General features: G+C 45.5%; 1 protein-coding gene across 4 annotated transcripts in view; it reads right to left on the reverse strand.

Moving 5' to 3' along the window:
• The window catches only part of LOC144504578 (uncharacterized protein C6orf118-like), a 40,872-nt gene extending 27,314 nt beyond the window's left edge, over positions 1 to 13,558 (reverse strand). For 2 of the 4 annotated variants that reach the window (XM_078230148.1, XM_078230149.1), the window contains exons 1-3: positions 13,401 to 13,558; positions 8,092 to 8,824; positions 5,579 to 5,701 (exon numbers count right to left, since the gene is read on the reverse strand). In XM_078230148.1, coding sequence (XP_078086274.1) covers positions 5,579 to 5,701; positions 8,092 to 8,805 — 837 coding nt within the window. In that variant the 5' untranslated portion in view covers positions 8,806 to 8,824; positions 13,401 to 13,558. Of the gene's footprint in view, positions 1 to 5,578; positions 5,702 to 8,091; positions 8,825 to 10,418; positions 10,768 to 13,400 lie in introns of all 4 variants that reach the window. The other 2 variants (XM_078230147.1, XM_078230146.1) reach the window with 2 other exon arrangements.
• Between the last annotated feature and the right edge of the window lie 429 nt (positions 13,559 to 13,987).

A 13,987-nucleotide genomic window follows, 5' to 3' on the forward strand; every position in this document is an offset into this window, starting at 1 on the left:
AAATGCTGGGTTCAGAGGCGGGAATTAGAATTTCCGGGATTTGCGACACAATGGAGAGCCTCTCCAGCTGTTCAGTTGTCAACGAACAGTAAAAGAGCCTCTCCACCCTGGTGAATATCCAGGCCCGAGTTGAGTAGGTTCTGCAGATATTTGCAATTTGCAGTAAAGAGCATACCTGTGGAACTCGCATTGGTTGTGCACTGGTGTCAGCTGGGATTGGACTAGCTCCTAGAAGGATCGGAGCTCAAGTTCCTTGTGAAGAAGATAGAATTTGATGGACTTTGTGATTAGTGTGATTATTAAAATCTGAGTGGACTGCTGGGCCAATGCATAAGATCTCTGTTGGTTGTTAATGGCCCTTTATTATGCAATTTATAGTTTATCTACAACAACCTGTTAACTCATGCTTGTTCTGGGTGGTAGCATATAGGATAGATAATATTTAGTACTGATGGGGTAGATAGTATTGAGTGCTTGCTTTGTTGACTCTTGTATAGTAAAAATTATTTTGTTTTAATCCATGGAATCTTGTGGCTTCATTCTCCTAGTAAGTAACTGGAATTTCATATTTTGTCTCCTTTTAAAATGTTATCTGTCACTACCAAGATTCTAACAGCAGACAGTTAGTTAGCAGCCTCCTGATTAGGATAGATTAGACCCTCTTAAAACAAACTAGGTTCCATCTCTAGGGACTGTATGCAGGTTTAATTATAATGAATGAGGCTATTATGAGCTGTTTTCATTAAAATCGAAAAAGTCTATTTACACGCTTGATTGTATGCATTATTTGAAAAGCAAGCGAGTCGAAGGCAATAAAAAAAGGATTACCATCTCTCAAATGGCAGCCTCATATGTTATGCGTTAGTCTTTATTCACAAACCCTTTTAAGGGCAATGCAACATTTGAATAGTTATTGACGGAGAGTTATTATAAAGGAATTTCCACAAAGTTTCAAAGATTAGTAACTAATGGCTTTTGTGCTATGGTCAAGAATGTGTGGAAGAAAGAAAAACCATTCAACTTATCTAACTCACTTCTTCCAACAGACAGAGTGCACTTTATCATGACGGACTTGCACTATTTATTTAACCATCTAACAGAGGTGGACAAACATAGATCAAATCGATACAATGGTGCAGGAACATGTAACTATAAAATCACCTCAGGAGAAGATATTTTTGTGATATTTACTCATAGATTTATTTTACTGCCATGATATAACCACAACCATGGTACATTTATCAGGGCTGTGATGAATGTCAATGGTAACTGGCACAATATTGAAAACAAAGGGAGAAAAGGTTATCATAGAAAGGAACTTCATATCCAGAAACTGTTTCATAAGATTGGCTGTCAGGGGAATTTATCAGTTTATTTATTAGTGTCACAAGTATGCTTACAATAACACTGCAATGAAGTTACTGTGAAAATCCCCCTGTCGCCACACTTGGGCGCCTGGTTGGGAGGGCAAATTTAACATGGCCAATGCACCTAACCAGCATGTCTTTCAGACTGTGGGAGGAAACTGGAGCACCCGGAGGAAACCCACGCAGACACAGGGAGAACGTGCAGACTCCGCAGACAGTGACCCAAGCCGGGAATTGAACCCAGATCCCTGGCGCTGTGAGGCAGCAGTGCTAACCAAGATGAGGAAGTACCAAATAAGACATTTATGAGAAAGCAAATATATATACTGTGCTCACATTTTAGAAATGGGTTCAGATAAGATAAAGGTGGAAGGTTTCCCTCCTGAGGGTGGACAGGCACTAAGGAGTCAGGAGGTGAGTTACTCACCGTAGCATTCCTAGCCTCTGACTTGCCCTTGTAGCCACAGTATTTATATAGCTAGTCCAGTTTGTCTTCTGGTCAATGGTAACCTCCAGGATGTTAATGGTGGAGGATTCAGCAATGGCAACGCCATTGAATGTCAAAGGGTGATGGTTACATTCTCTGTTGTTGGAGATGATCATTACTTGGCACTTGTATGGTGTAAATATTACTTCCCAGCCCAGTCCTGGATATTATGCAGATCTTGCTGCAGTTGGACATGGAATGTTTCAGAGTCTGAGGAATCATGGATGGTACTGAACATTGTGCAATCATCAGCGAATATCCCCACTTCAGACCTTATGATGGAAGCAGGGTCATTGATGAAGCAGCTGAATGAGATAGTTGGGCCTAGGACACTACCCTGAGGAACTTCTTCAGTGGTGTCCTAGAACTGAGATGATTGGCCTCCAGCCACCACAACCATCTTCCTTTACGCTCAGCACGACTCCAACCAGTGGAGGGTTTTCCCATGATTCCCATTGAATCCAGTTTTGCCACGGCTCTTTAAGGCAGCATTTGACAGAATGTGACATCAATGTCAAGGGCTGTCACTCTTCACCTCTGGAATTCAGCTCTTTTGTCCATTTTGAACCAAGGTTGTAATGAGGTCAGCAGCTGAGTGACCCTGGCAAAACCCAAACTGAGCATTAGTCAGCAGATTGATGCTAAGCCAGTGCTGCTTTTAGTGCTGTTTATGACCCCTTCCATCACTTTACTGATGATCGAGAGTAGACTGGTGGGGAGTTAATTGGCCAGCTTGGATTTGTCCTGTTTTCTGTTGTACACATACATTGGGCGGCACGGTGGCACAGTGGTTAGCACTGCTGCCTCACAGCATCAGGGACCCAGGTTTGCTCTGCGGCTTGGGTCACTGTCTGTGCAGAGTCTGCACATTCTCCCTGTGTCTGCCTGGGTTTCCTCTGGGTGCTCCGGTTTCCTCCCACAGTCTGAAAGACGTGCTGGTTAGGTGCATCGGCCATGCCAAATTCTCATTCAGTGTACCTGGAGTACCTCAGTACCGGAGTGTGGCGACTGGGTGACTTTCGCAGTAATTTCATTGCAGTGTTAAAGTAAGCCTACTTGTGACACTAATACATTTCACACAAACATACCTGGGAAATTTTCCATATTGCCGAATAGATGCCAGTATTGTAACTGTTCTGGAACAGCTTGGCTATGGACACAGCAAGACCTGACGTACAAGTCATCTGTACTATATCCAGGAATAGCGAGAGGATCATATTCAATGATTCCTCTCCCCACTCCCATACCATTAACCCTGGTATCCCCCAGAGGCTCCTCCTATTTCTCATCTACATGCTGTCCCTCAGCACTATCGTCCAAAAACACAGGGTAAGTTTCCACATGTACGCCAGCTCTACCTCACCTTTACCTCCCTCAAAATCTTCTTTGTCTCTAGTGCGTCACTCTGCTTGTCTGGATGAGCAGAAATTTCTTCCAGCTAATTACTGCAAAGGTTGAAGTCATTGGGTGGGATTTTCAGGTTATTGTCCGGTGGTAGGATCTTCAGGTCCCATGGATATGACTCCTCCGGCAACCCCCCTACTCTCCCGGCCGCTGGTTTCCCGGCGGTGGTGGGTCGATGCAATGGGAAACTCCATTGAGAGTGATGGGAGCAGAAGACCCCACTGCCAGCCAACGGCAAGCCATCTCCCGCTGGCAAGAAACACACCGCAGGGGGGCGGGTGAAAATCCTGCCGATTGTCTTCGAACCCTGACCAGCAACTGAGTCCAACCCTCTCCCTTTTCCAGATAACTGTCTGAAGCTGAACCAGACAGTTTGCAAAGTTGGTGTCATAGATACCAAGAGATAAGATTGATACATCCACACCATCACCTGGACTTTAGATGTCTGAAGACCTTCAGATTCTGCCCTGCCTCAGCCGCTGAAACACTCCCCCATGCCTTTGTTACCTCAAGATTTGACTACCCCAGTACTGGCCTCCCAGGTTCTACCCTCCATAAACTTAAGTTAATCAAAACCTTGAGCCCACGTCCTCACTTAAACCAAGTTTGTTCACCCATCACCCCTGACATACATCAGCTCCCAATTAAAAAGTGCTTCGATTTTCAAAATTCTCATCCTTGCTGTGGCCTCATCCTTCACTTTCTATAATCTCCTCCAGCCTTAGAACCCACTGAGATAACTGCACTCCACTAGTTCTGGTCTCTTGAACACCTTAATTTTTTATCACACCAAGGCTGGTGGCCATGAGAGGCTGCCAAGGGGCTAAGATCCACAACTCCCCCCCGAATCTCTTTATTTCTCTATCCTCCTTTCCCCTTTTTGATCCAGCTTTTAGTCATCCCCCTAATATTTCCTTATGTGGCTCAGAGTCACATTTTGTTTGATATCGCTTCTGGGAAGCACCATGGGCTGTTTTGCTATGCTAAAGGTGCTAAATAAATACAAGTTTGTTATTTAATTATGAAGAGTGTTTAGAAAAAACTGATTATCTGTTCACTTTAAACCAAGAGAGTTACATGGGAATCTGATAAAGGCATTCAAAATTATAAAAGCGTTTGTTGAAATAAACAGAAAAAAATGCTACATCCACTGGTTAGTAACTCCTTCTTAGTTCCCTTCCTACATCTAGTGGCTTATGAGGCAGACAAAGCATGTGCTAATGTCTATTTCCATAGCCAACGCCTCTACTTTCTCAGGAGACTAAGGAAATTTGGCATGTCCACTCCAACTCTCACCAACTTCTACAGATGCACCATATAAAGCATTCTTTCTGGTTGTATCACAGCTTGGTATGGCTCCTGCTCTATCCAAGACCGCAAGAAACTACAAAAGGTTGTGAAAGTAGCCCAGTCCATTACTCAAACCAGCCTCCCATCCACTGACACTGTCTACATTTCCCGCTGCCTCGGAAAAGCAGCCAGCATAATTAAGGACCCACGCACTCCAGACATATTCTCTTCCATCTTCTTCCGTCGGGAAAAAGATACAAAAGTCTGAGATCACGTAACAACTGATTCAAGAACAGCTTCTTCCCTGATGCCATCAGACTTTTAAAAGGACCTACCTCACATTAAGTTGATCTTTCTCTACACCCTAGCTATGACTGTAACCCTACACTCTGCACTCTCTCCTTTCCTTCCCTATGTACGGTATGCTTTATCTGTATAGCTTGCAAAAAGCAACACTTTTCACTGTATGCTAATACGTGACAATAATAAATCAAATCAATTCAAAGCTAATTTTTCATGGAACAGGTCACTAGCCTGTTGCCAGAGCTATAGCTTGAGGGGCACCACTCTACATCAAACATGGCTGATCAGAAGCCTCTACTGCTCTTACCAACTGCCAAAGACATATTGGAAGGATTTGCAGGTTGACAATCAGCATTTTTGACCACATTATGAATGTTCGGTTAGTAACTAGAGGGCATCATATTACGATCATTGCCAGAGGGGTGAGGTCTGGTTTGGAGAACATAAATTTTCAAATGTAGAGCTTGTTGCGACTCAGAATGACCTACCAGGATCAGTGGTGGAAGCAAAATTTGTATTAATATTTGAAAGGAAGCAGGCAAATATTTGAAAAGAGCATTTATAACAACACAGGCAAAGGTGATTAAGAAGATAGCTCCTTCCAACAGACAAAATAGCATATGGCCCTCTCTGTGCTGTTAAGTTATATGATTCTGTGTTCTTGTTTCTAATTTGCATAACAACAAATATTGCCCAACATGCTTTGTTGCACATTAGTTAAAATTACCTTGATTTCTCGCAAGATTTCACAAAATATTGTTGATTCCTGGCAGACATCCTCAAAGATATCACTGAAAACCTGAAGACGTCTCAAGTTTGGTTTGGGGAGATGGTCTATCTGCATCAGCTCCTACATGGTCAATTTAAGAAGGAAATCACTGATAAAAACTGAGCTCAGTCATAAAAGAATCAAGGACACTTGTGTCATAAGGACACAAACAGATTGATATAGGTATAGGAGTTTGAATAATTAAGTTGCTGAAATTAACCATTGAGCAAACAAAACTAAATCAAAATATCAAATTATCAAAATTGCTGCCTCACAGTGCCAGGGACCCAAGTTCAATTCCATCCTCAGGTGACTGTATGTGTGGAGTTTGCACGTTCGCCCTGTGTCTGTGTGGGTTTCCTCCAGGTGCTCCAGTTTCCTCCCACAGTCCAAAGATGTGTGGGTTAGGTGGTTTGACTATGGTAAATTGCCCCTTAGTGTCAGGGGGATTAGCAGGGTAAATATGTAGGGTTACGGGGACAGGGCCTGAGTGTGATTATTGTCGGTGCAGGTTTGATGTAGGGACTCTATTGTTCTATGAAAGCAAAGTTGCTTAGAAGCAGGAATGTAAAAATATACATTATTTATCATTTAGTATACCTGCTTATATTTGGATATGGGATAACAACATTTCTGGTTTTAACCTTACAAGTTTATTCCCTATGTGGCCAGATCCTTTCCATTATATCTGCCAACCACCTTGTTCTTTATCTCCCCCATCAGCAACTGATTTCTGTTACCTCCTGCACCAGAACTGAAACTACTATTGATTGGTTCACTGTTTTACATTCAAAATTGTCCCGGTCCTCCATTCCTCTAACATTTATCAAAAGAGACTGAGATTTACTGCAATGTTTATTTATAATTTAATTTGTCAATGTTTTTTGCATCAACTCCCCACAACCTACCTCGATATACAGACTCTTTAAGCTAAACCCAGTCGCACGGAGAATGCTGTAAACACTCAGTAGATCAGGCACCACCCATGGAGAAAGTGTTAACGTTGGGCGGAATTTTCCAACCCTGCCATTGCGTGGCCCGCTGCAGGGGAAGTGGCAAGCCAGTCAAAAGTCCGTTGATTTTTGGTGGGGACTGGAAGATCCTGGTGGCAGGGCTGGAAAATCCCAGACAACGTTTCGGGTCAATGATCTTTCATCGGAACCTAGGTGGGGCCATCTATGCAACACAAAGGAAGATCGTGATGTTATGTTGCGCAGTTATGATATTACGAAACTTTAGAAAAACTGCTCCTTAAGGTGGCATTTTAAAACAAACCTTGCGCTGAGTTTAAAGACTGTTTCAAAATGGTTCCAAGCTGCCGAATAGAATTGCAGATTGCAGACTGCAACTCCTCTTCTGAGAGGACAAAAGATAATCTGTAATTTAATTATGATTCACTGTACTCTTCACCAAGAGATAACAAAGTTATGCTGATGTCTCATTGAAAGAATGTAAACTGTGCCTTTGCCAGGGCAAAAGCTAAGAGCCACAGATGGGAGAAGGGCTGTTTGAAGTGCCGATGCCTTATTTGGGCGATGACTTGGTATTGGTATGACTTGGACATGATAACAGCAGCCGTCTTAACTACTGCATAAAGCCTTGAGAAGGGCAGGTAGCTGAGAGAACCTTCTTATAATATCTGCAGAGAAGCAGACAAGAGCTTCAACACAGGGGAGAGAGAGCCTGTTCGATAAGTGTTAGGAGAATGGAGGACTGGAACTGTTTTGAATGCAAAACTGAAACAATTAATGACAGTTTCAGTTTCTGCTGTGGGGGGTAACAGAGATCAGTCACTAATGGGGGGAGATACAGAACAAAGTGGGTGTTTGATACAATGGAATGGATCTGGCCACAAAGGGAATTAATTTGTAAGGTTAAAGAGTTTGATATCTCATATGCAATATTGGCACGGCCATCAAACTGCTGCAAATCATTAGTTCCTTGAAAAGGAACTTCTCTCATCCTCTACCTAATTCCATTTACTGAGCTACCTGTTAAAGCAACCTCTGACAATTTGACAGTGGAAGGCATTGCAGCTGTAAAGAAAACCTCAAGATCTTCATTTCAGATAGAGTAACAACTTGATTTCAAACATATCAGGACTGTACTGAAAAACAGAGAGAATGAACCATTTTTATAGGTATTGGTTTTATCTTCTTCTGTAACTAATGTTGTCTGTGCCTATGTTTGTGACTACCTTTTCTTGAGTAACTTCCGGAGCAATAGTGTGAAAAAACTTTTAAAATACAAAGGCTTTGCTGCTGGGCTATTTTAAAAACTTAATTACTCCTCTAAGTGTAAAACACACGCACACAAACACAAAATTCTAAAGGTAAGTACTTTCACTGAAAGGTATGGAATTGCCTCATCCCCCAGTACAAACTTGTTTTCTCCTTGCCTGTACCCCCCATTTTGATCTTCAGATATGGTTTTGGACTTCACAGTAGACCCACAAAATGTTAGTTTCTTACATGACTTAGCTTCCACTCATGTTTTGCTACTGATTTATAACCAGACATTGCCTCCCTTTCTAGAAGGTCTTCCGTCATCAGGAATTTCTTCTCAAATTCAAGTAGACTAGTGAATTGGTCCTTCCTCGTCAGCCCAGCCAAGTAAGATTCAACAAACTGTATCTGGTCATGGCCAGTGAGAGATCTTGCACACTTCTGTGACTGAGGCTTCATGAGCATGAGGTCAGATAGTTTCAATTCCTCTTTGACAAAATGGTCAAGTGACGTTTGTGCTTCAGTGTAAGCGGATCCTGAGCAGGACTTGGTTTGTGGGATCGTTGAGTCTTCTGAGATATTCTGAGAAGCTCTGGCACGACTTTGGTCAAGGCCGCTGAGGGCAGGGCTGTAAACTGTAGGTAATGTTGGCACCATACTACTCATTAGGCTGAAGTCTACAAATGCATCAGTCATCTTCTTTACTTCGGCATCATTTGATTTCTGGATTGACCTGCAATGTTTTTCTTTCTTATAAGGGGGGGGCTTTTTTGCACCCTTCCATGACATTGAGGCTTCCTGATGCCTTGGTATTTTGTGCAGGTTCCTATGATTTAAATGTCCAAAACTGTAGGCAAAAATGTCAGCCTTCTGAGATTTTTCTAACTCATGGAGGAGCTGTCGGAGTGTTTTTTTCCTTGGGTCAGAGTACTCGCTAGGTTTATTCTTCGTAGATTTCATTGTTTCAGTGAAGCAAAGCCTGAAAAAATTAGAATCAAATTAAATTATTAACCTGATGTGGGGAAAGTGTATATTTTTCAAGATTCAGCTTGCAGATTATCTAACAACAAGTATTTTATCAATTCACCGCAATTTTCCTCGCGTGCCTTTTCATTATGATAGAACTTGTTTTTTGTTCCTCTATCCGTACTTACATTTATTTATAACAGTTAATAGCAGCGGGTTCCAATAACATATTCCCTCTTACTCATTTGCTTCCAACAGGCTATTTTTAAGCAGTCACAACCAATTAAAAAGTGAACTGGTTCCGGCAGTTAAATAACTTAGTTTAATACCTAACTCCACTTTAGATTTTCTCATTTGAAGGAAAGAACGCTACTTGATTCAGAGAGTCAATGTATTTTAACAATTATGTTGGACAATCAAAATGTAACTTTAGGGCTACGTAACTTCTATCCAACAGCCAAAATCCAAGACATTGGCAGATAATAGAAGCTTTTAGCAAGGATCTCTTAATTTGAAGATCCACCTGTTCTCTCCAATGTTCAAATAAAAAGAGGCAGAGCAAGACCCAGAATTTGAAGCAGGGTGGGGAGAAGCGAATGGAGGAGTATTAAAGGGAATTATCTGATGCTTTTCCGCAGTTAACTTAGCGAATTTAACTAAAACCAAAGCAGAAAGTGCTGGGAGCACTCAGCAGGGTCAAGAATAGGGTTGCCAACTAGGGTTGGCTATATTTCTTGAAATATTAACACATGACCTCCTGCCTCTAACTACCCAGGCCCCATGCCCCCACCACTGGATTGTGGAACAGAGCCTCTGGTCATTGATTAGCTCTGCGTTGTGACTGTATCTCGTGGAGTGCAGACTGAGTTACAACATTTTGTGCCTTGGTACCCAATCTGCAATTCAAATAAACCTGTGATTTCAAATAAACCTGTTGGACTATAACCAGGTGTCGTATGACCTCTCAATCTGTAACATGTATTGCTCCAAAGCTCATTTCCTTAATTCTTTATCCTCATCAAAAACAGTTTCATATTTCCACTGTCTCAGTTCACATATATTCAGAACATAAGGAATAGGACTGGCGATTCAACTCCTCAAGCCTGTTCTCCCATTCAGATAGATTTATCTCCCTTTGTTCCACATCCGATAACAAAATCTACCTCTCTTAGTCTTGAAAGCCCCATCGAGTCTGTATCGACTCTCTGACAGAGAATCTTACCCAGGCCCTCTCCCCCACCCTATCCCTGTAACCCCACACATTTACCATGGTTTATTCATCTAACCTACACATCTTGGGACATTAAGAGACAACTTACCATGGCCAATGCACCTAACCTGCACATCTTTGTACTGTGGGAGGAAACTAGAGCACCCAGAGGAAACCCACACAGACACGGGGAGAACATGCAAACTCCACACAGACATGGCCCCTGAGGCTGGAATTGAACCTAGGTCCCCGGCGCTGTGAGGCAGCAATGCTGACCACTCTGCCACCAAGGGAGTTCATTAAGAGAGGAAGTAAATGAAGTCCTTTATAATTTATAATCTAAAGACAGAGACAAACACATCTAAAAAATGTGCATCCAGCCAAAGTAAATCTTTACCTCCTTGCAGCAGTTTTAACTGCTGAGTTGCACTCTTGTAAGTTATATAAATATTTACACGACGTTTTATAACTAAATGTTTTCCAATAAAGTTGAACAACTTTAGCCATATGATTTCATCTGAAGATAGCATTATTTGCCACAGGAACACTCTCCTTATCCAGGGTGCCATCTCAACATTTAAAGGGCCAGGTGTGGAATGGTGATATTTTATTAGGTCAACTTGATCTAGCCACATCCTTGTGCTCCTTTCAATAGCAGGAAAAATAAAGAACTTGCATTGAAATAGTACCTTTCACGAACACTGGATGCTACAAACTGCCCTGGGACAATCAAGTAACACAGAAACCTAGAAACAGAAAATAGGAGGAGGAGTCAGCAATTCGGCCCTTTGTACCTGCTCCACCATTCAACACAATCCTCTACCTCAATGCCATTCTCCCCACGCCCTCAATGCCAAACTCCCCACGCTCTCCCCAGTGCCCTAGAGGCCTTTAGAGTCTAAAAATCTATTTCCTTCTTAAATATATTCAGTGGCTTGGCCTCCACAGTCTTCTTTGGTACAGAATTCCAAAGGTTCATGATCCTCTGAGTGAAGATTCTCCTCGGTTCAGTCCAAAATGGTTCACCCCATATCCTGAGACTGTGACCCCCTTCTTCTAGATCTGCCCCCACCCCCCAAACCAGAGGAAACATCGGAGCGGAGGGTGGGGGTCGTACAGTCGGAGGGGCAAATGGAAGGGGAGGGGAGGCAGACAGTCAGAGAGGTGGATGGAAGGGGAGGGAGGGGCGGACAGTCAGAGGGATGGGAGGGGGTGACAGTCGGAGGAGTGGGTGGGAGGGGGTGACAGTGGAAAGGGTGGGTGGGAGGAGAGGGCGACAGTCGGAGGGGTGGGTGGGAAGGGGAGTGACAGTCAGAGGGGTGGAGGAGGCGAATGTCAGAGGGGTGGGTGGGAGGAGGGGGGGGCGACAGTCAGAGGGTGGTGACAGTCAGAGGTGCGGGTGGGAGGGAGAGGGGCCAACAGTTGGAGGGGTGGGAGGGGGAGGGAGCTGAAAGTCGGAGAGGAAAGTGGGAGGGCCGCAGTCGGCGGGGAGGGTGGGACAGCTGCAGTCGGAGGGGTGGGTGGGTGGGAGGGGGAAGGAGTGACAGTCGGAGATGTGAGTGGGAGGGGGGAGGGGTGACAGTCGGACGGGTGGGTTCAAGGTGGGAGGAGTGACAGTCGGAGGGGTGGTGGGATGGGGAGGGGCAACAGTCAGAAGGGTGAGTGGGAGGGGAAGGCGCGACAGTCGGAGAGGTGGGTGGGAGGGGTGACAATCGGAGGGGTGGATGCGAAGCGGGGAGGGGCGACAGGTGGAGGGGTAGGTTCGAGGGGGGAGGAGTGACAGTCGGAGGGGTAGGTTCGAGGGGGGAGGAGTGACAGTCGGAGGGGTGGGGGGAGGGGCGACAGTCGGAAGGGTGAGTGGAACGGGGAGGCGCGACAGTCGAAGGGGTTGGTGGGAGGGGTGACAATCGGAGGGGTGGATGGGAAGGGGGAGGGATGACAGTTGGAGGGGTGGATGGGAGGGGGAAGGGGTGACAGTCGGAGGAGTGAGTGGGAGGAGTGACAGTCGGAGGGGTGGGAGGAGGGGCAACAGTCGGAGGGGTGAGTGGGAAGGGGGGAGGGCTGACTGTTGGAGGGGTGGGTGGGAGGGGGGGGTCGGCTGAGAGTCGGAGAGGAGTTGGTGAGAGGAGGTAGGGCCGACAGTCAGATGGGTGGATGGGAGGGCCGACAATCGGAGGGGAAAAAGAGTGGACAGTCGGGGGGAGGAGGTGGAAAGTCAGGGGGGGTGGGGAATCAGATGATCAGTAGAAATCGGTAAGTCACGGGGTCCAACAGTCAGGGGGGGCCTGATGGTCGGTGGGGGTATAATTGAACATAAATGGGGGGGGAGGGGGGGCGGGGATGTGGAGGGTATGGGCAGTCAGTTGGCAGGGCACGGTGAGGTCGGGCTGGGTAATCAGGGATTGGGAGAAGTCCAATGGCTTTGTTATTCAAGGGATTGTGGGAGACCCCTGCAGATTCAGGGGTTGGGGGACAGTTTCAGGGGGTGGTGTCCTCTGTGAAGGGGGACTCGGAGGTTGAGTTTTCGCATGCTGGGGGTCTATTGGGGGTTCAGAGGTTGGGGTGCAGGGTGGAATAATTGGGGGGGGTGTTCTTTGGTACATTGGCAAAGATTAGTCATGGTGTGGGAAGAGTCCACTGGGGGTTCTCAGCTCATTTGTGGGACACCTCCTGAGTTACACTGGAGCTCGGAAGTGACGCCCCAACCTTTTGTGTGGGAGGTCAGCCAGAAGGTGGTTAGGAATGGTCGAGAGAGACAGCAAATCTCAATGCCTCCCGCCCTGTCCAAACAGCCCCTTGAGCGAAGCAGGACTGGAAATGCTGCCAACCTGTGCCAAAGGCAGATAGTTAAAATTACTCAGCACGGCTTGTGGCGGTACGGTAGCACAGTGGTTAGCACTGCTACCTCACAGCTCCAGGCACCCAGTTTGGATCCCAGCTTGGGCCACTGTTTAGTGCGGAGTCTGCACATTCTCCCCGTGTCTACGTGGGTTTCCTCCGGGTGCTCCGGTTTCTTCCCACAGTCCGAAAGACGTACTGATTAGGTGAATTGGCCATGGTAAATTCTCCCTCAGTGTACCCGAACAGGCGCTGGAGTGTGGCGACTAGGGGATTTTCACAGTAACTTCATTGCAGTGTTAATGTAAGCCTACTTGTGACTAATAAATAAACTTTAAAACTTTTAACTTTACTCAGTACACCATTGTTAAACTGTATTTGTATAAATGTTACTTAAGTCATGATGCTTTTAAAAGTAGTAATGCCCAGTCCTCATGGAGGGAAGCGGCCATTGAACAATAATAAACAAATGGTTTCTAATGTCAACATCCTCAAGCTGACCCTGATCTTGAACTCTAACCCCTGCCCTCCGCCCTCTGACCTGTCTCTTTGCCCCCCCCTCCTCCGCCGACAATTCACTCCAGCGGGTTCATTCGGATTGATGGGCGCCGACAAACGGCGAAGGGAGCCCGGCCCGGTGACATTCCCGATCCTCCCTCTCTCCACTGACACCGCCGCCTTGGGTAGGCCGCACTTGCCGGTTACTAGGCAACCGCCACATCCGGTGTTGGCACAGGCACTTCCGCTGGCGGCTGAAGCCATCACGTGATGCTGGCCCCTGTCTCTCTCTCTGTCCCCCTGCAGAGGCTGAAAGCCCCTGATCAGGATCATAAAGGAATTGTCAGGCACATCACTTATCCCCAGCCTTGTCACTCATTAGAAAGATTTATCCCAACAAGTAAAATCACCAAAAATAAAATACTGGTGGAAATCTGAAATAAAAAGAGAAAATATTGGAAAATCTGAAATATTGTCCAGGATTCTCCAGCCTCGCCCATTGTTGGGATTCTCCAGCCTCGCCCACTGCTGGGATTCTCCAGCCTCGCCCACTGCTGGGATTCTCCAGTCCCGCTGCAATAAATGGAGTTCAGGCCAAGTGCCAAATTCTCCATTCTCACTGGCAGCAGT

This window comes from Mustelus asterias, chromosome 15 (genome assembly GCF_964213995.1).
Source record: "Mustelus asterias chromosome 15, sMusAst1.hap1.1, whole genome shotgun sequence".
NCBI classification, from domain to species: domain Eukaryota; kingdom Metazoa; phylum Chordata; class Chondrichthyes; order Carcharhiniformes; family Triakidae; genus Mustelus; species Mustelus asterias.